The sequence below is a fragment of the Micromys minutus genome (genome assembly GCF_963924665.1).
Source record: "Micromys minutus genome assembly, chromosome: 16".
In the NCBI taxonomy this organism is placed as follows: Eukaryota; Metazoa; Chordata; class Mammalia; order Rodentia; family Muridae; genus Micromys; species Micromys minutus.
In genome coordinates, this window is record NC_137985.1 from 29861065 (window position 1) to 29884756 (window position 23692).

Sequence of the window (23692 nt, forward strand, 5' to 3'; positions counted from 1 at the left end):
CCCAGGGCCATCCCCATGCTAAGCAAGCACTCTACCATTGGGCTTGTCTTAGTCAGGGTTTCTACTCCTGCACAAACATCAAGACCAAGAAACAAGTTGGGGAGGAAAGGGTTTATTCAGCTTACACTTCCATATTGCTGATCATCACCAAAGTCAGGACTTTGGAGTCAAGCAGGTCAGGAAGCAGGAGCTGATGTAGAAGCCATGGAGAGATGTTACTTACTGGCTTGATTCCCTTGACTTGCTCAGCCTGCTTTCTTATAGAACCCAAGTCTACCAGCCCAGGGATGGCACCATCCACAATGGGCTGGGCCCTACCCCCTTGATCACTAGTTGAGAAAATGCCTTACAGCTGGATCTCATGGAGGCATTTTCTCAACTGAGGCTCCTTTCTCTGTGATAACTCCAGCTTGTGTCAAGTTGACACAAAACCAGCCAGTACAGGGCTACACTACTAGCAAGAGGGAAATTTTGAAAAGGAAAATCTGATCATGTTGCTTCCATATTTAAAAATCTTCTGTTAGATTTCTGCTGAGATGAAATCCAAGCTTCTCAGTGTGGCTTTTCAGATCCTGGCTCCGATTTCTCTCCAAAGCTCCACAATCCACTCAGAAAGCCACTTTGAATCCTGCTATAGACTGAATGTTGGTAGCCAGAAGCTTTATAGAAGTTGACTAGATGAATGATTTCCATTTCTTTCCCTAGAACCATCGTTTCAGTAGAACTCAGGTAACAGGACACTAGTTTGCAAACAAGATGCCTCCCACAGAGGATCTAAGAAATACTCTAAGAGGATGAGGCTGCTTTAAAAAAAAAAAGATTTATTTATTTTATGTGAGTACATTGTCACTGTCTTAAGACAGCAGAAGAGGGCATTGAATCCCATTACAAATGGTTGGTTGTGAGCTACCCTGTGGTTGCGAGGAACTGAACTCAGGACCTCTGGAAAAGCAGTCAGTGCTCTTAACCATCTCTCCAGCCCCCAAAGCTGCCTTTTTAATGGCACAATACTTCAAAAGCTTTTACCATGAGAAGAAAAGTAGGAAGAATATAAGGCCAGAGGGAAGGGGTTAATCACCTACGTATGTTGATTAAAGAATAAGCTTCAATAGACAAGTCAATAAATTTGGGCCAGGCTATCCTGTGCTTGTGATTTGGCTCTGGTCAAATTTCTCTGTATCAGCACCAGGAAGGAGGCCAGTCCTGGGAGCCATGCCCAGGATGGCAGCTGAAATGTTTGGGTAGTGAATCAGCCGAAGCTTCAGTCGGTCCTAGGGTACCACTTCATCACTTTCCGTTGGCCTGGGTCTCTGTGCCTATGCTTATTCCATTCCAGAGGCACTGGGGAGAGGCTTGTTTAAAGGATGGTGAGGAAATGGATGTACCCCTGGCACAGTTCTGGGGAGACTTGGGCAGTGAGAAAAGCCAACATGAGACAGGGAGATGCCTTGGCTGATGAGGCCCAGAGCAGAGTTTCATGCTCAGAGAATATTGTTCTCTTGTAACTTCTCTCCTAAGTAAAAGCGGGTGAAGAGGAAGGGGCTCATGTCGATAGTCTTAAAGTGGCCCTCTAGTATCATTTCTGCCACAGCGCGACCGATGCCAGGCGCATGCTGAAGTCCTCGACCACTGAAGCCCGTAGCAAAGTACATATTGACAAGTAGTGGGTGGGGGCCCACCACACCATTCTGGTCAAAAGTATTGTAGTCATAATAGCCAGCCCAGGCACTCTGTACCTGCAGGTGCAAAAGATGCTGAGGTTCTTGGTAAAGCCACAGACAGACATGCTCAACCTATATCCTTGCTCAGGATCATCTGCTAAAGGGTTCATGTGATGGAATAGATCCAATAGATTCCTTAGCAAGTGTTAGTTGGAGGGAACACAACAGGTCAAAGGGACTCAGAGAGGCTGTTTGATAGCCAAATTCTAGCAGAAACAATTACTTCCCATTAGTTACCTTCAGAGTCTTAAAAGATGGCACCCTCTGGACCAAATGGGGCCACACTTTGTTCTGGAAGAAGTTATGGTCCACTTCCAGATTTGTTGGGTCTGGTTCTTCTTCCTAAGTAAGAGGTAGAGGCAAAGTTTAGATACTGCTTGGATATGAGGGCAAGCCAAGATCTGATTCCTATAATCAATCCCTTCAATGGATTCCAATTCTAACACCAAGGATAGCAAAGCCTCTTTAATGACATCTTGTTTATGTCTCCTCGAAACTTAATTTACCTCAGTAGGGCTACAGCCACCTAGGTAGTTGCTCCCCAATCCTTCCCGTCGGAAATAGACTCCACTGATATCTGCGACCAATGGTGTTTCCAGTCCTGGTCCCTGCGGGCAGTGCCACAAGTGCACATACCTGTCATGATCAGTAGAGTTATGACATTGCAGGAATAACCTCACCAACCTTCTGCCCAGGCCACACTGTACATATGCAAATACATCCTAAACTCCTGTATCATTTCTTTTTCATCCTTAGATGTCCTGAGGGTAGCTACCTTTTTCTTGGCTCCACAGGTAGCTTGGTGCCCTGGAGGGTACCAGGAGGTCCCTTCCCAATACCAGCCAACTCTGCAATTTGCCCAGACCAGGCTCCTGCGGCATTGATCACTACAGCACATTCCACTGGCTGATACTCCAGGCTCTTGTCCATTTTCACCTGTAGGTACCAAAGGGTAAGAGGAAGGAAGCCTGGCTGTGTGCGAGAGGGATAAGGGCACACAATGGATCCCGACATGTTTATTTCTCCTTGAGCCTAACTTTATCAGTATTGGGAAGCAGGTCAAAGGCTGACATCTGAGTAGATTATCACCATTCTTGCCCTCTACTCTAGTAAACACTGCAACTTGGGACTTACATGGACGTTGTTGATCCTTCTCAAGACTACCTGTTCCCCAGTTGGGGTCTCCATTTGGCTAGATGAAGTGATAAAACCTGCAAGAAATAAATGAAAAAATAAGCCCTTCCGTAAGGGTTAGCTTAGTGTAGTATACACCTAGCATGCATGAGAGCCTGGTTCTAGCTCTAGTGTTCCCATCAACATGTATTGAAAGCAGAGCTATGAGTGAGCTGTGCCTCCTCTCACGGAGTCAGGGTCCATTTCCCCCCCCTCAGGATACTCCCTAACACAACTGAGATACACACATTTCTCTTAGGCAGGAAGGAGCTAAAGTCTGTCTGATGCCTCCTGAGCAGCGGCAGAACAAGTTTACTTAGATAAACATAGACACAAAGACACAAAATGGTGGTTTGAATGAGAACAGCCCTGTAGGCTCATATTTGCAAGCTTAGTCCACAACTGATGAACTGTTTGGGAAGGATGAGGAGGTGTATCACCGGGAATGGGTTTTGAGGTCTAAAAGCCCATACTAGGCACAGTGCTTGTCTATCTTTTTCTCTGCCTGCTACCTGTGGATCAGGACATAGCTCACAGCTACTCCAGCACCGCTTTTGCCTGTCACCATGCTCCTGCCATGACGACGGTGATGGACTAATCTTCTGAAGCTGTAAGCATCCCTTAATTCAATTCTCTCTTTTATATGAGTTGCCTTGGTCATGGGATATCTTCAAAGCAATAGAACAGTAATTAACACACACATACACGCACACACACATGCCCCTTGAGGGAAATAGGGGTCACACTGGCTTCTTTTGAGAAAGGGTCTCATGTATCACAGACTAGTCTCAGACCTCCTTTGTAGTGGAGGACGACCCTGAACTTATTTTCATGCCTGTACGTCCAGAGTTCTGGGATTACAGGCATGCAGCACTGTGCCCAGTTTATAGGGATATAACCTAGGGGGATGGATCTGAGGGTTCTGTGCATGCTAGGAAAGCACTCTACTAACAGCCACATTCCTGGCTCCACAACCACCACTGCTTTTTCAAGGAAAGAAAATGGGAAGGATGAGTGCTTTCCCATGGACATTCAAGAGACATTAAGAAACTAAAATAAATTTGGCTATCCAGTGTATTGATGAGAAAGCTGAACTGCTTAGCAGAAGATGGTCTCTTATACCAACCCCTGGGAGCCTTTAAGCAGAAAGTCAGAGCCTGGGCTAGGCCTTGTCCTGGATCTAAGACATAAGCAGAGAGAACAAGACTTTGGACTCACGTGTCACCTCCCCTTGACAGAAAAAGACTCCCATTGACTGGACCTTTCGACGAAGACCCTGAAGCAAAGATCGGGCATCAAACCAACCTTCATCCTCCAATCCTGACGTAAGGAAAAAGAAAACTCAGCAAAGCACCAGGAACTTTCTTTTCCCACTGTATACCTCACACACTTCTTTAGGGCTCTAGAAGCAGAGAAGGTCACCTTGACCAACTGTAGCAGAATCCAGTCATGCTGAAGACCAAAGAAGTAGTATGGTTTGGGGCAGGCCCTGTTGCTAAGGAGGAAAGTGGTCCTCCTTCAGTGTTGCGATGGTATACTGAGACTTCCAACTCAAGGAGCCCTTCAGTCCCCATCTTCAGGGAAAGAAAGCCATGTGTTCTGTAGGTGAACCTCACCGTAAGACGCCAGAGCCACTCCTTCTATGTTTATCCAGGGAAACTTGTTCTGTAGCTGCTCAGGAGACATCAGACAGACTTTGGCGCCCTCTTGCCTAAGAGAAATGTGTGCATTTCCGTTGATGTGTTAGGGAGTATCCTGAGGGGGGAAAATGGCCCCTGACCCCATGAGAGGAAGTCTAGCTCACTCAGTTCTGTTCTGCCCCAAATGGCCCCATCTCTCTTGACTGCTGGATGTGAAGGCTCATTTTTTCCTTCTCTGCACTCCTGTCTCAGTACTCTCAACGCCTTTCCCCAACCTACTCTATCTCCTTTCACAAGATGGCGGGAAACCACATTCCACTGCATCCTGTAAAACACTTCCTTCTCTGCTGCCTAGCACAACCCTGTCTCCTCTAAAATACTTACTGGCCAGGGAATGAAAGTGCTGAGAAACACTCCTATGACCACTGTCTAGTTTAAACTGAGGTACGATGCCAGCTTTACTAGATCTTGCTCCAGTTTCTCCACACGTAAAATGGGATGTTCTGATTAAGTTAATGAAATGAGTTAGCACCTGCAAACATTTATCTGGTTTCACTAGTGAGATTCACTGCACATCAGAAGAGCCTGTGCATACCATATTACAAAGATGCCCAACCCTTAATTGATGTGAAGCTCAACATGCTAAGGCCAACCTGCCGCCTACTTTTATTTATTGACCACACTCAGTTATTTCTGATTTTTGTCTGTGGTTACTTTTGTGCTATAATGGCAGAGCAGAAAGGTTGAAACAAAGACAAAATTAGAAGCAAAACCTAAAATATTTACTGCCTGGCCCTTTATATAGTTTGCTAGTCCTTAAATTAGGAATCTTGTTAGAAGCCTAGTCCCCTGGCCACCTCTTAGAGATTCTGGTTTGTTAGCCTTGGGAAGTATGTTACATGGGTACTATCATCTGGTTAGTGTCCACGACTGGGTTATAGCCCTCCTCATGGGGCCTTGAAGGCTTGAATAGGCTCATCTTTCCTGATAATAAGAGTTACTAACAAAGAAATTTTTATGAAATTACCTTCAGCTCCCCAATTCCTAACTTGGTACAGGAGCTCAGCAAGTATGTGAAGCCAAGAAGCAGCTCAGGTCAACGCAAGGCACTCACCTCTGCATTCTCACATTGTTTTCCAAGGTGACAGCATCCTTTTCTGAAGCTAGCAAGAGACAGCCTGAGGGGTTAAACTGAAGTTCCACAGGAGGATCATCTACCACAGCCAGGTACTCCTGTGTACAAAGAAAAAAAGCTGTTCTCCAAAGAGGCTGACACAAAAGAGGCTGGCCTCACTATAGCTCCAGGAGCAGTGTCCCAGATCAGGAGAAACCCTTCTCTAGGACCAACAGTGGAAGTCAGTCAAAGATTCCAATGCCTTGTTGCCTCCAACACACTAGTTCTCCTTGGTTCCCCTTGTCAGCTAGGCTCCTTTAGGCTAACAAAGGAGCTCCTACCCCAGCCTTCAAATCTTGCTGTACATACATTTATGTTCCGTAGAAAGTTGATTGAAAAGAGGGAGAGCTGGACATTCTCAGGCAAAGAAAACTGCTGCCAAATCGCGCCTACAGAAGGCCCTGTGGAGGATGCCCGTGAATACTGTGAAAAGAAAAAATTGGGTAGACTGTCATGATGTCATATGTAATGGAATCCTGCAATGGAAGCTGTCAGTTATACATCTCAATGTAAAGGAACAAGTATGGGTAAATCTGTATGGAAGTAAACCCACAGCAAAGATAGACTTAAAATCATCAATGGCAGATGAACTGAGCAGAGCTCAAGTGTCTTCATAGGGCTGGACATATTGGGACACAACAGTAATGGCAAGGAAGCCAAAGGGTTGGACGTTAATCTTCAACAACTTATTTACAAGAATGGAAGGGTATAATGAAGACAAACATGAGATTTGCAGCTAACTGCTAATAGCAAGCAAGAACAACCAAGACATCATAAAAAGTAGAGCCTAAACGAAGGCAGAAGCAGCCGTATAATTATCCAGATTACAAACTGTCTGGGACAGATCTTCAGACATGGAAGAACAATCACTACAGAATCTGCTTTTATAAGCAAAAGTCTAGGCAAATGTTCTGGACCACATGTATAATCCCAACACTGGGAAGGCTGAGAACACAAGATGTTGAGTTCAAGGCCAGCTTCAGCTATATATTGAGACTGTCTCCAAAGAGATTAAACAACAGTAATAAAGCCTCTTCCCCTCCCCCAACAAAACAATGTTATTGCCGAGGGTCTTTTTTTTGAGGAAGAACCCGGAACTATTTCTTAAGCTCCAAAGTCCAAAGCACAGTCCCTGCCTTCGGACTTCTACAGGCTATGTCCTCAATAAAATGACTACACTACACCCTGACCTCACCGTGTGGTCTTGTTCCACCACCAGCACCCGAATGGCACCTTGTCTATTCTCCAGCTTCTTCAGCCAATAGGCCACAGATAGACCAAGAATCCCACCTCCTATGATGACCACATCCGACTGTTCTGGGGGCAGGTGGCTGGTGTCATACAGCATTCCACATTGCTTTCCAGGCAGGATGGACTCAATCTTCTTCTTAAAGTCAGACACCTTTGCATCCCAGTCTGCAGGACATAGTTACAGTTAGATAGACTTATGCTCTTTTCTACACGATTGGGGATTGGAGGATGGGCACAGGAAAAGGTGGGTTGAACTAGACTATTTGGATTGGCACGTCTCCAATGTCATTATCCTTTCTCGTAAGACCAACTTATACACAGAAGTATTATTACAACGTTGCTGTTTGGCCTTTGTCCCACCAGTCCCCACTATCATACATATCCTCTAACAACTTCCTAAAATTGTTCCTACACTGTTTCCCCGTGTGTGACTCATTATTTGGTCTTACAGACCTCTCTCCATCCTGAGCTCCATTCTCAGATATTCAACTGCATTTATCTCCACTCTGGTATCCCAGGCTCAGAGAACACAAGTCACTAGTACACTTCATACGGCACAGTTTTCTAAAGCCGGGCACCTCTATATGGTCTCTTATCCTTATCCATTACCATCACCAAGCTTCCATTTATATGGATGGAAAGTGCCTCCTTGAGATCCATACACTTGCTTTGGCTCTTTAACCTCTAGCAGGCAAGCCTACCCCCTTCCCCAGGTAACTCGCTGTTCTGCCAGGACGAGGCAGAGGGGGTCGAACCTTGAAGGTCACATATATGGAGGTTTGGGCCTCCCCAAAACCGCTATATTTTCTCTGTTGCCCTCAGCTTTACCCAGAATAAAGCCTCCTTTGCGTGTGCGTAGCCCCCTGTTTGGGAGGCCCGGGCCCAGGGCAAGACGCAGCACTCTGCGAAACATGGCTTTACAGAACCCGGCGCTGAGCTTGAAGTTGCCTGCCGCTCAGGCTCACTCTGTCTTCCCAGTCATCGGTCGGCGCCACTGGGAACAGACGCGATGCACTGATTAGCCGGCAGTGCTCTTCAGGCTCCACCCCTCCACGATATAGGGAGCTAGCGCTTCGGGAGTCCCGCCCATCTCTGGCTATTGGTCAGTCTTGCGTCTACGTCATCCCGCGCGCCCTGAGCAGGGAAGGGGCGGGGCCCCGGCGGCTCGTAGCGGAAGTGCGGCTGAACCGGTTTCCGGGAGCTGCTGGTGTGACGTGTCCCGCGCTTGGCGCAGCAGGAAGCGGCGGCGGACGCGGCCCGAGTTCCCGGCGCCGGTCTCGGCCCTAAGTCTTCTCCCGCTTCCGTCATGCTTGACTTCTTCACCATCTTCTCGAAGGGCGGGCTTGTGCTCTGGTGTTTCCAGGGCGTGAGCGACTCGTGCACCGGGCCCGTGAATGCGTTGATTCGTTCCGTACTGCTCCAGGTACCACCCCCGCGGGGCAGAACTCCGGGCTTTCGTCCCTCAGACCCAGACTGTGGTCCCCCTTCCAGTAATCACTCCGCGTCTTCCGTTCTGACCTCCTCAAACTGGTCGCTTACCGGCCACCCAGGATCGACTTCCATGCCCGGATCACAGTATCCCGAAACTTTGCGACGCCCCCCACACCTCCCGTTTCCGGGGCTCTAGCCAATTCTGGCGTTCTAATGGACTTGACCTCTCTCTTCCCTCATCTGGGCAGCCTTGTTTTCTAATGTTTTGAGGTTGGGTGAGACTGTAAATGTGAGAACGCCTTTCGGGAACACTTAATGGTTCACAGCTGCTAGAAGATCTGATTGTTTATATATGACTGTTTACTTTTTGGCTCCCACGTGTGGTGTCTCCTCTCCCAGCTTTATCCCTTGTCCCTACTTGTTGTCTGTCTGTCTTCCTCCTTTTCTGGAGGGATGCTAGGGAGAAATGTCTCAGTATTCCCTTGTAGAGGCCAGGATAAAATCTGGTTATTTCCCAAACATAGTCCAAAGTCTGGTTTTGCCGTGGCTAGCCTGAATGCTGAAACACTCTTTTTCCAGGAACGGGGAGGTAACAACTCTTTCACTCATGAGGCTCTCACACTCAAGTATAAATTGGACAACCAGTTTGAACTGGTGTTTGTGGTAAGTGGGGGTATGTTAAGAAGACAAGTTATGTTCTCAACAGAATCCCCATTGATGAGCCCAGTTAGTTGTGGGTATGTGTGTATGTGATAAAGTAATAGAAAAAAATTAGGAATTCGGAGGGGAGAAAAAAACTTCTGGGTAAGGTGGAAAGCTTGGCTACCTCTCAGGACAGGAAACCTATCTTTGGAGGCCTGGGTTGAGTTGGCCTCTTTCCATTCTGGGCTGGCATGTAAGAAGATCTATTGGCCCTGTTTCCTTCCATAAACAGGTTGGCTTTCAGAAGATCCTCACACTGACCTATGTAGACAAATTGATAGACGATGTACACCGGCTGTTCCGGGATAAGTACCGCACAGAGATCCAACAACAGAGTGCTTTAAGTCTATTGAATGGCACTTTTGATTTCCAAAATGACTTCCTGCGGCTCCTTCGGTGAGAGGCTTTCCTTCAAAGGGAAAATTGTCATGATTTAAGAGTGCCCTGCCTGTAAGTGGCTCATCAATATTAAATAACATGGGTTCAAACCAGTCACCTTTTGTAGCTTGTTTCTGATTGCTCTTTTGGTATGTGGGACCTTTTTCTGAAGTCAGAGTTCTTCCTCTTACATAGGTAGAAAGACCAACTGTCTCTTTTCTCTTCAGTGAAGCAGAGGAGAGCAGTAAGATCCGTGCTCCCACTACCATGAAGAAATTTGAAGATTCTGAAAAAGCTAAGAAACCTGTGAGGTCCATGATTGAAACACGGGGGGAAAAGACCAAGGAAAAAGCAAAAAACAACAAAAAAAAGGGGGCCAAGAAGGAAGGTGTGTTTGAGCTTCCTAAACAGGCTATAGAAAGAGTAAGGACAGTGCTGTAAAGGCCTATGGTACTCCTTTTGTCATTGCTGCCTCCCTTAACTAATGCTCACCACTCTATCGTCCCCTTGTGGCATTGTGGTCTCCAAGGTGTTTGGTCCAAATTTGCTCTTAAGGATCTGGAAGAACTATAGTTATTATCTGGGTGGTTGGGATTTTTTTTTTTTCTCCTCCAGTGAGGTTTCTCTTAACAGGTTCTGATGGCCCGTTGGCTACCAGCAAAACAGCCCCTGCAGAAAAGTCATTCCTCCCAGTGGGACCTGAGAATGGAGAACTTTCCAAAGAGGAGCTGATACGTAGGAAGAGAGAGGAGTTCATTCAGAAGCATGGCAAGGGTCTGGACAAATCTAGGTGAGCAGCATTAACCAGTCTCTGATGACTGCTACTCAGCTGTGGTAGGAGCCAGGGAACTCTTCTCTAACTTTTTCTCATGTGATCCTTTGCAGTAAATCTACAAAGTCAGATATTCACAAGGAGAAGGGCAAAAAAGCACCCCGGGTGTGGGAACTAGGTGGCTGTGCTAACAAGGAAGTCTTGGATTACAGTACTCCCACCACCAATGGAAATCCAGAGGCAGCCCTTTCTGAAGATATCAACTTGGTAAGATACATAAAGGTCAGAGTGAAGGTTACCATTAGCTAGAAATTGGAGAAAACAAAACAACAAAACAAATTGGTATATTTGGATTTGGGAGAGAAGTGAACTATATTTGGCATTTTTCAAGGTCTCAAATAATGTTGACAGGGTACATCCTGGGCTCTTGCCCTCAGCTGTTAGTGTTCCTGATCTCATTTCTTTTCTTTGCCTATTTTCTCTAGATTCGAGGAACTGGGCCTGGGGGGCAGCTTCAAGATCTGGATTGCAGCAGCTCAGATGATGAAGGGGCCACTCAAAATACCAAACCTAGGTAGAAGGATTTCAGGTGGGAGGTGGTGTGGATGCAGAATTGGTGATCCATACCTCCTGCCTGCTGGCCTTATGCATATTTGTGACCTTCTATAATTGTAGTGCTACCAAGGGAACTCTGGGTGGCATGTTTGGGATGCTGAAGGGTCTGGTGGGTTCCAAGAGCTTGAATCGAGAAGACATGGAATCTGTGCTAGACAAGATGCGTGATCATCTCATTGGTGAGTCTGGAGGACTGGACTGACTTACAGACTTATGTTGCATAGTTCAGAATAGAACCATTTTCTAAGCTGTGCTTTGAGACCTGATCATTGTTAACACAAACTCACAGCTGTCCCTTTCTTCTCAGCTAAGAATGTGGCTGCTGACATTGCTGTCCAGCTCTGTGAATCTGTTGCCAACAAGTTAGAAGGGAAAGTGATGGGGACATTTAGCAGTAAGTATCTCCACAAGTCACAAAGTGCACATGCATTTCAGAGGTAATACAATCAGACAGCTTGGGTATGTGCCTTTTGTCAGACACCTTTAATTTCTATGATAGAACAGCCTTTAGGACTTGAGATAAGGTAATAGAACAGTGTGATCTGAATTCTGAGAAAAAAAAACCTAATATGGTCTTATAGATCAGAAAGATGTTGGGTACCAATTATATTTGATTTTATGACTGAATTCCTCTACCTCTCTTTTAAGCTGTGACTTCGACAGTTAAGCAAGCTCTACAGGAGTCTCTGGTGCAGATTCTGCAGCCACAGCGACGTGTAGACATGCTCCGGGATATCATGGATGCCCAACGTCGCCAGCGCCCTTATGTTGTTACCTTCTGTGGAGTTAATGGAGTGGGGAAGTCTACTAATCTTGCCAAGGTTAGCTCAGTTCCACAGCCTGCTTCTTCCACCCTATGCTTTAGAATCATGGTTCTATGTGACAGTTTTCTTTAACTTTTTGCAGATTTCCTTTTGGCTTTTAGAGAATGGCTTTAGTGTCCTCATTGCTGCCTGTGATACGTTTCGGGCCGGGGCTGTTGAGCAGCTTCGTACACATACCCGGCGCCTGACTGCCCTCCATCCCCCGGAGAAGCATGGTGGCCGTACGATGGTGCAGTTGTTTGAAAAGGGCTATGGCAAGGATGCTGCTGGCATTGCCATGGAAGCCATTGCCTTTGGTACAGTGTGGGGACGAAGGGGGCTTGTGGTGTCCTTGTCCCTGGGAATTTGCACAGATTTAGGCTATTATAAACTTACCATATGGTTTCTAGAGAAGTCATGGTAAATTACTTGTATGGGAAGTTTTGGGTGGTAATGTGTGTAGTTAAAGGAAAAGCTAGTGTATCCTAACCATAGACCTGAATGTGGTTTTTTTTCCCTGAATGGTTTTGGTGGTGGCCAAGAATAAAGCAGGTTTTTCCTTAGATTACCTTGTAACCAAATCCAGAGTCTTAGTAAGAAAAAATAAGCCAGACTTGAACATCTTAGGAAGCTGGCAGTGAGCATGACAGTTGGGTGAATTCACATAGCCAGAGAAGGAAATCTTCAGAGGTTGGTAGCATGAGTGAGAGTTACATGATTGAAGTTGACTGTGTTTCTCTCTCTAGCACGCAACCAAGGCTTTGATGTGGTGCTGGTGGACACTGCTGGCCGAATGCAAGACAATGCCCCTCTGATGACTGCCCTGGCCAAACTCATTACTGTTAATACACCTGACTTGGTGCTGTTTGTGGGGGAGGCCTTAGTAGGCAACGAAGCTGTGGATCAACTGGTGAGGGTTTGGGCACAGTTCCCTTTACAATTTAAACTGTGGCCAGCGTTCTTATGTTACCCTTTCCCCTTTTAGGTCAAGTTCAACAGAGCCTTGGCTGACCATTCTATGGCTCAGACACCTCGGCTCATTGATGGCATTGTTCTAACCAAATTTGACACCATTGATGACAAGGTAAAAGTGGATGACTGGATAATGAGACTGGGAAGGAGGAATGGCTGTCTTTAAAGGAAACAGAGGCATTGTGTTAACTGGCCACCCCTTTTCTCTTTCAGGTGGGAGCTGCTATTTCTATGACATACATCACAAGCAAACCCATCGTCTTTGTGGGTACTGGCCAGACCTACTGTGACCTACGCAGTCTCAATGCCAAGGCTGTGGTGGCTGCCCTCATGAAGGCTTAATGTGGCTCTTGCCTAATACCAAATCGCCGCTTGCCCCAAGTCCCTATTCCCATATCAAGAATGTGCTTTAGAGTATGTGAGCAACTTGTCTTCAGTGTAGTACAAAGCAGAGTGAGGGGAGCTTTGGAGACTTGCTCCTTCTAACCCAACCCTGTGTTCAACCCTTACCTCCTTCTGCAAGGAAGGGCCTAATCATGTTACAATCACTGCCCAATGACCCTCCCTCTTCCTACTCAGGCATCCCCTTCACTCTGCCTACAGACTCCGTATCATAGCTTTGACCAATGGTTGAAGAACCCAACACCTGGAGCGTTGCTAACTAGTGTGATCACAGAGCCAGTGAGATGAACAGTTTGAGGAGCCAGCTCTGGATCTTAATATAGCTTGGTGCCAGGATGACAGCCACCTCACTGTGCCACAGTGATGGTGGCCCATTCTTAATTGCTGCTAATTATAAATCTGGTGATGAACTAACCTCACACCCGATTGCTGCCCCAAAGCATCAGTTAGGCCTTGTTACAAAGGAGTGAAAGGCGAGTGCCCACTTCTCTCAGAAAGGGCGGGAGTTGCTGTCCCTGCTCCCAAATCCAGATGGAAGCTTTGCATGTTTACCAGTCATTAGAGGGGTTGTCTCCCACCCAGCCCAGCCCTTATTAGCCTCCCGAGCAGGTCCTGGCTTTTCCTCATTCTTCTACAGTGCCTGGTAGACAAGTGCTACGTTGAAGAACACACCTCTTGTTAAGATTTGTCCTGTAGTTTGGTATTACAGATGTGCTACGAGTGCAATAAGGTGAAGGCTGTCTGCCCAGAGAATACATAATTTATATAAGAAAATAAATTTCATAAAGAAATTGCCTCTTAGGTTTATATTATTTTATATATATAGGATTTAAAATGCTGACTCATACTAGCATACTAGTTCTTGGGCTTCTTTTCCAATCCTACCCATGATGAATAGAAGAGAAGAAAACAGAGCCCTGGCAAGAAAATGAACAAGCTTTTAATACAGCTCAGTTATGTAAAATACTGTACATTGTAAAAGATCTAGAAAACTAGAGCTTCGAGTCATGTTTTAAAAAAGCCATAAACTCAATTGAAAAAACCAAGTAGAGTACAAAACTGCAACAAGAGCCCACTGACACCATGACTTCATGCTCCTCAAGTCCTGCAGAGCTGCAGCGTAGGCAGGAGTCATCACATTGGTCTGCTGTGTAGATAAGTCTGTCCAGCCTGGGGGTAGGAGCTGCATTGGGTCCTGATGTGACTGGGTATTAAACTGGACCAGGCAGAGTATCAAACAGCCAGCATGAAGGAAAGGTGCAGCACTGCCACCCCTATTCTACCCCAAGCCTCAACTGGGTATTGGTACTTCCTGGGAGCTGTGCTGAGTCCTCGAAGGTTTGCTTGTTAACACATCCACAGGAAGGTCCCATGGCAAGGTGATTTCTCCAGCTTGCTCAAGTACTACAGCCTATGGAGAAACAGACAACAAAGCGAGTCTACACATCTGAAACTGTCTAAGTCACTCAGTCTTAACTTTTCAGAAAAAGCAAATTCAGAGAATCTCAAATCAGGAGAGGCAGATTATGATTTCCTACAATCAAAGTTTAGGAGATTTTTCTGTGACTGACAGAATAGAAAGTGGTATACCTCTTATTTCATCATGTGTTGCAGATGAACCATTTAGCTGGCCTTCTCTTGCCATCCCTGCTAAAACCAGAATATTGATATAGGCATTAGATGAAGAAGCTGAAACTCCAAAAAAATCAATAAGTCAGACAACTTGAACATTTGTGTTCTCCACTATGTGGATTGCAGGAATAGAATTCAGGTCGTGAAACCCACATAGCAGCCCACACCTGCCTGTGAAGTCCAGTTCCAGGACTTTTGGTACTTACACAGACACACATGTAGGCAATATACCAGTGACCACAAAATAATAAGTTAAATATAAAGCTTGAAGCAGGTGAGGCATAGTGGGCATGTTTATAATCGCTCTAACTGCACAGTTCAAACAGGAGGATTCAAAGTTTGAGGCCAACCTGGAATTGAATTCAAAGCTGGCACTCAGCCAGAAGCAGGTAGATCTCTGAGGACAGCCTGATCTACACAGCAACTGCTAGGCCAACAAAGCTACATTGAGTCCCTGTATCAATCAAAACAAACAAGAACAACATCTTCCTACCCCACTCCCCAAAACCCAACAAAACCAAGTTCTTTAACAACAGTATGAAACAACAAGAACATTTCTTTAGAATTGTTTGGTGAGTCAGAATGACTATACCCCAGACACCCCCATCCCCCACCTCCACCAAGCTGGGATCTTGCTGTGGTACCCAACCTGGCCTTTGCCCTTTTGATCCTCCAGCCTTAAAGACTTCTAAGTGCTGAGATTATACTATGAAGTAAGTACCACCATGGTTTGTTCACTTGATATCTTAAACAGCATGTACAAACACATTTCTTCAGGAAAAGTTTCTTATAGGATAAATTATAGCAGAATTTTTGAAACAAAAGGTTTTGAGACTTTTGATATATACATGAGGACAATTTCATGATAAACTTAGCCAAGGCTGAATGGTCATTTATCTCCATTTTGAAATCTAAATCTTAATTGTATCTCGCTTGAACTAAGCATCTTTATAAGCCACAGCACATGTATGGTAGTCAAAGGACCACTTTTAGGATTACTTTCCCAAGTAGGTGAAGAGACTGAATTCAGGTAGTCAAGCTTTTACCTGCTGAGGAAGGTTGACCTGAAGATAAGAATCCTGACATGTTTTTCTTTCTTTCCCCATTATCAAAATGGCATTTTTACCCCTTCCCAAACTGGTCGTACACTACAAATTCCTGATCTTAGTAGTGATTTTATTCATCACAAACAAAGGGTTGCTGCTCTTTTTCCTTCCCTTACCTGATCTGCCTCTTGTGGAGATCTCACATGTCAGTCGCTTGAAATATTCTGGAAGATCAGCATAGTCATTTCCATAGGAGATGACCTTAATTCCCTTGTCCAACATGTTTTCTCGAAGTTTCTTGAATTCATCTACATCTCCTCTCCGAACCAACATAAAATGCTCTAGGTCAGATTTATGCTTGACAGCTTCTAGGAACAGGGCCTGAAAAGTGGTGTCGTCCACCGTCCAGCCACAACCCAAGAAAAGAAATGACTTGTTTTCATAGAGTTTCTGAATCTCTCTCTTCAAGAAAAAGAAAACAACATGTTAATGACTCAGAAGACAGACACATGATATGGCTTAAGCAAAGAGTCAACAGATGGGGACTGGAGAGATGGATCAGTGGTTAAGAGCACTGACTGCTCTTTCAGAGGTCCTGAGTTCAAATCCAGACAACCACTTAGTGGCTCACAAATCTGTAATGAAATCTGATGGCTTCTTCTGCTGTGTCTCAAGATAGCTACAGTGTACTTATATAGAATAAGTAAATCTTTTTTTAAAAAGTCAACATTTTGTCATTTAGCAGACTGCAGTGACCCAGTGATCAAGATTTAAGAGGGAAAGACATCACAAGGTTTTATTTCTTAGTTATTATTATTTGAGTATTGGTCTAGATTGTACTTTTTACCTAACATTCTTCTGAAAGTTTTCTTTTTAAAGAAAATATTATTCTGTATGTATGGTGCATGTAGATGAGTGTGTATACCATAGAGTAGAATATGGACATCAGAACAACTATAAAGTCATTTCTCTCCTTCCCATCTTTACATGGGTTCCAGGGATTGAGGTCAGACTGCAAGGCTTGCACAAATACTTAACCCACTGAACCACCTTTCTAGTCCTTCTGTAGGTCTTTTAAACAGTTCATCCCTTATGTTCTTGGGTAACTAGACAATCAATGAGTCTTTGATGTATTTTACCTCTTTTCTACTTTCTGGTCAAAATTTACTAATTTTAAAGCTTTATTTTTTGAGTATATATGTGTATGTGCATGTTACATTTAATATGGGGAGGTCAGAACTTGATGATGGGAACTTTTTTTCTATTGCTCTCCACTTTATACTGAGGCAGGTCTCTTATTTGAGCCCTAACTAGACAGCATGCCACTGTCCTTGGCGTCTATGTCAGTGCTAGGGCTACAACTAAGCTTCTCACATTGTGTGGCAAGTGCTGTGCCCACTGAACAATCTTGCCAGCCTTCGAACTTGTTCTTTATTGGCCTGATCAGAACCACTGATCATCAGAAAACATAATTCTATCATTAGATATGATCAAAGCAACTCTGGTTACTTAACATACCACTGTACTTATGTACATATAGTATGCACACACAGAAACATAAGAAAAGATTTTGCCTCAGTATCCATGATGGTCATAGTTATATTAGATTTCAGGAAAGGATAAAGCCCTTCAGAAAGCGTCACACTTCCTGGGCTTTCTCTGGGCATGGCTTGTAAATACTTGTGTGACCCTGTCCTGAAAACCTCTAGCACTGAGCTGGACCAAAGAAGTGTTTCTGGTTTAAACATGTACATGTACGAGAACAAGTCCAGAACTTGAAACGCAAAGATCAGCAAATCCAAAGAAGAAAATCTCCACTTTGTCATCCTAATCAAATTGTTCTTCAATATTTCCAAGTATAGTCAGGTGTAAGCAAACAGTCTTTTTATAACCTATGTATGATTCAACTGTAATAGGTTTTTTAAAAAGCTGCTTAAATTACTTTGGGCATAGACTTATTAAGAAGCCAAATGATGAAGGAGACTAATGCATTCTTGGCATGTGAAGGTGATGCCAATGAGGGAGTGCCATCTACTGCTTGTTTACCAGTCCGAAGATCTGACACCCAAGGTTTCTGAGCTCCCCAGGATGGTATGCACATCCAAGTGCTAAAAGACAAGGGAGAAAGGTCTGGCCCTCTAGCAGTTTTGAAAAGTAAATGTCCTGTTAATTAATACTTAGAATTTGCTTTAGAATGTCTTCAGGAGTGACTTCCAGAGTCCAGCCCAGTAGTACTTACCATAACTTCAGTGTTCCTGAGCACATTCTGATATCCGGCTGGGTGGAGTACAATGCCACTAGGATTGGTATAGACCCCATGGATGTGCAGCACACTTAGCTTCCGCTTCTCCTGAGCCCACTCCAGGACCTGCACAATACATACACAGCATGTATTTAACTAGGGTGGTACTTGCTTCAAAGTGTGTAAGAGGATGCTTGAAGACTAGATTTCTGACATAACTACAGCTTCAAGGAATCAAAGGACAAGAACTCAAAAACCTCACGTGTCTGATTTCCTATGCTATGACTGTCAGGAATGATGGCAGCAAGTTTAGTGACTTCTCTTTGAAAATTACGATCAGAAACTAGAATCTGACACCATTTGAAGAATAGTGATAGTTTCCATGGGTGATGGTTCAAGCTGTGGTACAACCCTCCTCCCACTTCCCTACCCCCATAGGATCTTTCTGCTGAAGCCCCGCTGTCCTGGAACTCTTATTTTCCAGGCTGGCCTCAAACATAGGAGATCCACCTGCCTCTGCCTCCCGAGTGCTGGGATTAAAAGTGTATACCATTATGCCCAGCTATTTTCATTCTTTTTTGCTCAGTATTTAATCCAGGCTGGCCTTCAACTTTTAATCTTCTCACCTGAGATTACAGCAATTCACCATCACACCTGGCTCAATCGCAATCTATAGTATTCCAGCTACTACCCTAGCAAAGGCATGCCTATGGCACTGGGGGAACCACTTACAGACTATTCAGCTGGGCATGAACTACACCCACAGAAGCAGGTTCCAAGGAGACAAAACAATGAAAACTACAAAATCACAGAGCAGGGCAAATGACCTTAAGATAGTCATCCCTTCATTAACATCTTTCACACTTATTCGTGTGTGTGTGTGTGTGTGTGTGTGTGTGTCTGTGTGTCTGTGTGTCTGTGTGGTGTATCATTGTGCACATGTAGAGATCAGAGGACAATTTGCAAAAATCAGTTCTCTCCTTCCACCATGTAGGTCCTAGGGATTGGACTGAGGTCACTGGGCTTGGTGGCTAAGTATACACCGAACCATCTCACAGCTCTCCCCATTTTTCTTTTAAATTTTTTGAGATAGGATTTTTGACTCACTGGCTTGAACTCCCAAAGTTTGCTTAAATATCTGACCTGCAAGCCCAGGTACCTTGTACTTCTAAGGCAAGCACTTTACCAACTGTCTTAGTCAGGGTTTTACTGCTGTGAACAGACACCATGACCAAGGCAACTTTTATAAGGAGGTTTAATTGGGACTTGCTTACAGGTTCAGAGGTTCAGTCCATTATTGAATCATGGCAACATTCAGGCAGGCATGGTGCAAGAGGAGCTGAGAGTTCTACATCTTCATCTGAAGGCCGCAAGGAGAAGACTGGTTCTTATGTGGTTAGAGGAGGATCTCATTGCCCACCCCCACAGTGACACACTTCCTCCAACAAGACCACACATCCTAATAGTGCCACTATGCCCTGTGCTAAGCATATTCAAATAACTACATTCCGCTCCCTGGCTTGTTCAACACCTGAGTCTATGCGGGCCATATCTAGCCATAACATAATAAAAAAATACATTTAGTCCAGCCTCCAAAGTCTCCATAGTCCATAGCAGTCTCAACAATGTTCAAAGTTCAAAGTCTCTTCTGAGAGTCATCCAACCACTTAACTGTAATCCCTAAAGCAAAACAGAAACTGGGTAAACTCCAAACTCTGCATCTCCAAGTTTGATGTCAAACTAGTCTTCAGATCTCCAACTTTTTTTTCAACTTTGTTGACTGCAACAAATTTCTTTCTCCTGGCTGGTTCTAATCCCTATTAGCAGCTTTCCTCGACAGGTATCTCACAGCTCTAGCACCTCTAACATCTTGGGGTCTCCAAGTCAACATCAGCTTCACAGCTTCTTGTTCAGTGTCTGAGATCCACACATGATCTTCTAGGCTTTTCAAAGGGCTCCAGCTCTCCAGCTCTGCCCACTGTAGCACTCCAGGCTCTGGTTGCCTCCACTCCAATGCTGATGCTGTTCTTGTTGGTCATCCCATGGTACTGACATCTCCAATACACTAGGTTCAGTCGTCTGCTGCAATGAGACTTCATTAACAGCCTCTCAGACTCCTCTGGTGGTCCCAAACCTCAACACTTTGCATGACCCCTTCAGTTCTGCACTGTCAACTGCAATTAAGGCTGCACCTTCACCAATGGCCTTCCCTGGCCTCTCACATTGCCGAGCCTCAGCTGTTCTTCATGAGTCCTTCATGCCTTCAAAACCAGTACCACCTGAGTCACTCTTACACATTACCAAGTCCAGCTGCAACATGAGGTACAACCTTGGCTATCTCTGGAACACAGCTTCTTTGTGATCTCAGAAAATGCTTTCCAGAAGATTTCACCACAGTGATCACCGTCTCTTTAATCACTGCTAATTTCTTAGCTCCAGCTAACAAGCATCAATTGTCCCAGTGGTCCCTTCTATTCTAGACTCTAAAGCCAGAGCCACATGGCCAAGGCTGCCAAGTTCTGCTGCTTTCTGGGGGTGGAAAATGCCCCCTCCATTCCATTACACCTTTATGTTTTCCAACTTCTTCACTGCCTAAACTTGGCTATCCTGTAGACTGATCTTGAATTCAGAGATCTGCATGGCTCTGTCTCCTGAATGCTGGGATTAAAGGTGTCTATCACCAAGCCTATACTTAAGCTTTTCTTCACCTAGAACATGCCCAGGCTGGTCTTGAACTCAGAGAGACTTTGTCTCCTGGGACTAAAGGCATATACCCTGGGGCTAAGCTTCAGCTGAGTAGAATCTTGCTCCAAAGTCACATGTTTTTCTCCTTGAATATAGAATTCAGCTCCATTTCACTTCCTGGTGCCCATATATTACCTGAACCATACACTTTATATTTCTCCTTTCTCAGTCTTTCACCTTTTCATTAAAATTTTCTTCATAAGAGTGAACTTTAAAAACCATACAACAGAATGTATACCAGGCTGTATTGAGACTTTCTTTGTCAAAGCAATTAACCTAAATCTCATCACCTTAGCCTCAGGCAGACTCTTCAAACAATGGCAAAAAGCAGCCATGTTCTTCACCAAAATATCACAAAAACATCTGTAGGCCACATACTAACATTCTGCTCTACTGACACCTCTGGGGCCAGCAGGCCTACACAGTTCAAGTTACCCTTAGCACCAACGTCTTCCATATTCCTAGTAGAATGCCTTATTAAGCCCCATTTAAAACATTCCATGGCTTTCCAAATAAAGTCCCCAAATCCAAATTCTTCCAAAGAAAACTATGGTCAGGCCTATCACAGCAATACCTCACTCAGTGTCTGGTACTAATTTCTGTCTTACTTAAGGTGTTACTGCTGTGAACAGACACAATGACCAAGACAACTCTTATAAGGAGAGCATTTAATTGGGGCTGGCTTACAGGTTCAGAGGTTCAGTCAATTATTATCAAGGCAGGAGCATGGCAGCATACAGGTAGACATGGTGCAGGAGGGGCTGAGAGTTCTACATCTTCATCTGAAGGCTGCTAGAAGTCTGGCTCTCAAGGGGTTAGGAGAGTCTCACTGCCCAGTCCATAGTGACACACTTCCTCCAACAAAGCCACTAATAGTGCACTCCCTGTGCTAAGCTTATCACTAACTGAACCACTGCTCCAGTCTTTCAAACAACCAATTCCACCCTATGATCAGAAAAAAATCGTCAATACTCATAACTAAAAATCTTTGTATTTTATTGTATACTTATTTTATTTCAAAACACAACCAGCCCCTAAAGTGCAAGCAGGAAAAAGCAGCTTCCTTTCTCACTATTACTATTTAACTAAAATCTCTGCCATAGGTTTATGGTTTGAATGTGGTCCCCAAAATAATGCAATTTTTGAAGGTGGGGTCTTGCCAGTAAAAACAGATCAGTAGGGGAGAGATTTATGCAGTTATAACCTGGTCCCACTATGGTCCACTCTTAGCTCCCACCACGAAAGGGAGGCTCTCCACTGTGCTTTTCTCTGTGAGGCCCAAAACTCCATGAAATAGTGCAAACAAGCCTTTCCTCCTTTAGGTTGTTTCTGTTGGGTATTTTGGTCATAGCAATGTGAAAAGTAACTAGAAAACACCCCTGCTGCATAAATACTGACATACTGACCCAGAAGGCAGCTGTTCTGAGGAAGACACAAACCACTACCCTGAAGTTACTGGGTAACCTTTTACCTTTTTCTCATCAGTAAGGTCAAGGGATTCAAGCTGTTTTCCCTGGTCAGCTGCATATAGTTCTAGGAGATTATCAAAATTTGTAGTTAATACTAGGGCTCCATTTTCCATCAGATGGAGAACAGACTGAAGGAGTTGTTTTCCAGAATCTTCCATCTTTGATTCCAGGTCATCAAATACTTCATATAAACAGTCTTTGAAAAATGTGGATCGAACATTACTGGTTCGCTGCAGGTATGGGAGATTTGGAAGACAAAGCAAAACAGAACCCAATTCAAATTGCTTTGTTAACTTGTTTCAGTTACAGAATTACACATTTTCAATACTTTATACTCAAAACATCATCACTCTCATTGTAATAAAGAAAACAGCGTAGCACATGCCAAATCCAATGCCTAGCAAATGAAAAGTGATCAATACTACCTCATCAAATGCAAATAAGCACAGGCTTTTTAAACAGGCATTTTAGAACTAGTGAAAGGGTCTTGCTGTGGACTCCTGGCTGGCGGAGATTCACTTTGTAGGCCCAAGCTGGCCTCACTCTCTCAGTGATCTTCCTGTCTATGCCTTCCAAGTGCTGGGATTTCATGTGTGCTACCATGCCCAGCTTCTAATTTACCATTTTATTAAAATAAGCAAATGGGCAAGAAATCAGGACCAAAGGATGAGGGTAGCAAAGTAGCAATTACCCTCAAATCAGGCCTCTGGTAAGAAGGCAACACTCAGACCTACTGTGCTTTAATATTCTTCCTTTCTTCCCTTCTTCCTTTATCTGTAAGAGGGTCTGCTAGTTGGTTTTTTTGGCAAGTAGACACAAGCTAGACTTGTTTGGGAAAACAGATCAATTGAGTAAAAAAAACAAAAACTCCATTAGATTGTCTATAGGCAAATCTGTAGGGCATTTTCTTGATTAATGACTGATTGGGAAGGTGTGTGTGGTGGGGGGGAAGCAGTGATACTCAGTGTAGTGTTCTACACTTGGCTTCTCTAGCCAAGACTACAGAGAGACAGTCTCCAAAAAAAAAAAAAAAGAAAAGAAAAAAAGAAAAACCTGAAAACAAAACAAAAACTAAATAAATAGAAAAAAAAAAAAAAAAAAAAAAAAACAAAAAGAAGGAAGGAAAGAAGAAAGAAAAAGAAGGCTGATAAAGCCACGAGGGGCATATAGGGGAACAATATGCAGCCATGTGTAATGGCTGGTTTTGTGTCAATTTGACACAAGCTGGGGTTATCACAGAGAAAGGAGCCTCAGTTGAGGAAATGACTCCATGAGAACCAGCTAGCTGTAAGGCATTTTCTCAACTAGTAATCAAGGGGGGAGGGCCCAACCCATTGTGGGTGGTGCCATCCCTGAGCTGGTAGACCTGGATTCTATAAAAAAAGCAGGCTGAGCAAGCCAGGGGAAGCAAGCCAGTAAGAAACATTCCTCCATGGCCTCTGTATCAGCTCCTGCTTCCTGACCTGCTTGAGTTTCAGTCCTGACTTACTTTGGTGATGAACAGCAATGTGGAAGTGTAAGCTG

At 44.4% G+C, this 23692-nt stretch overlaps 3 protein-coding genes across 7 annotated transcripts in view; 1 reads left to right on the top strand and 2 right to left on the bottom strand.

Moving 5' to 3' along the window:
* Positions 1-801: 801 nt before the first annotated feature.
* FOXRED1 (FAD dependent oxidoreductase domain containing 1) lies at positions 802-7931 on the bottom strand. Its single transcript, XM_080930434.1, has 11 exons — positions 7788-7931; positions 6904-7124; positions 6018-6131; positions 5649-5767; positions 4511-4605; positions 4113-4214; positions 2856-2932; positions 2497-2657; positions 2228-2357; positions 1959-2063; positions 802-1736 (listed from the first exon to the last, which is right to left on the bottom strand). Exons 1-11 carry the CDS (start codon positions 7870-7872, stop codon positions 1482-1484), a joined length of 1464 nt encoding a protein of 487 aa, XP_080786560.1. The 5' UTR covers positions 7873-7931; the 3' UTR covers positions 802-1481.
* Positions 7932-8149: 218 nt separating this feature from the next.
* SRPRA (SRP receptor subunit alpha) lies at positions 8150-13805 on the top strand. Its single transcript, XM_080930632.1, has 14 exons — positions 8150-8382; positions 8970-9053; positions 9325-9488; positions 9698-9858; positions 10104-10260; positions 10356-10509; positions 10728-10816; positions 10918-11036; positions 11165-11251; positions 11506-11678; positions 11764-11977; positions 12407-12570; positions 12646-12744; positions 12846-13805. Exons 1-14 carry the CDS (start codon positions 8266-8268, stop codon positions 12972-12974), a joined length of 1911 nt encoding a protein of 636 aa, XP_080786758.1. The 5' UTR covers positions 8150-8265; the 3' UTR covers positions 12975-13805.
* A 203-nt stretch (positions 13806-14008) lies between these two features.
* The window catches only part of FAM118B (family with sequence similarity 118 member B), a 45004-nt gene continuing 35320 nt past the window's right edge, over positions 14009-23692 (bottom strand). For 2 of the 5 annotated variants that reach the window (XM_080929785.1, XM_080929788.1), the window contains 5 exons: positions 22171-22398; positions 17952-18080; positions 15889-16174; positions 14625-14684; positions 14009-14445 (listed from right to left, as the gene is read on the bottom strand). In XM_080929785.1, the coding sequence (XP_080785911.1) occupies positions 14432-14445; positions 14625-14684; positions 15889-16174; positions 17952-18080; positions 22171-22398 (717 nt within the window). In that variant the 3' untranslated portion in view covers positions 14009-14431. The remainder of the gene's footprint in view (positions 14446-14624; positions 14685-15888; positions 16175-17951; positions 18081-22170; positions 22399-23692) is intronic. The other 3 variants (XM_080929786.1, XM_080929789.1, XM_080929787.1) reach the window with 3 other exon arrangements.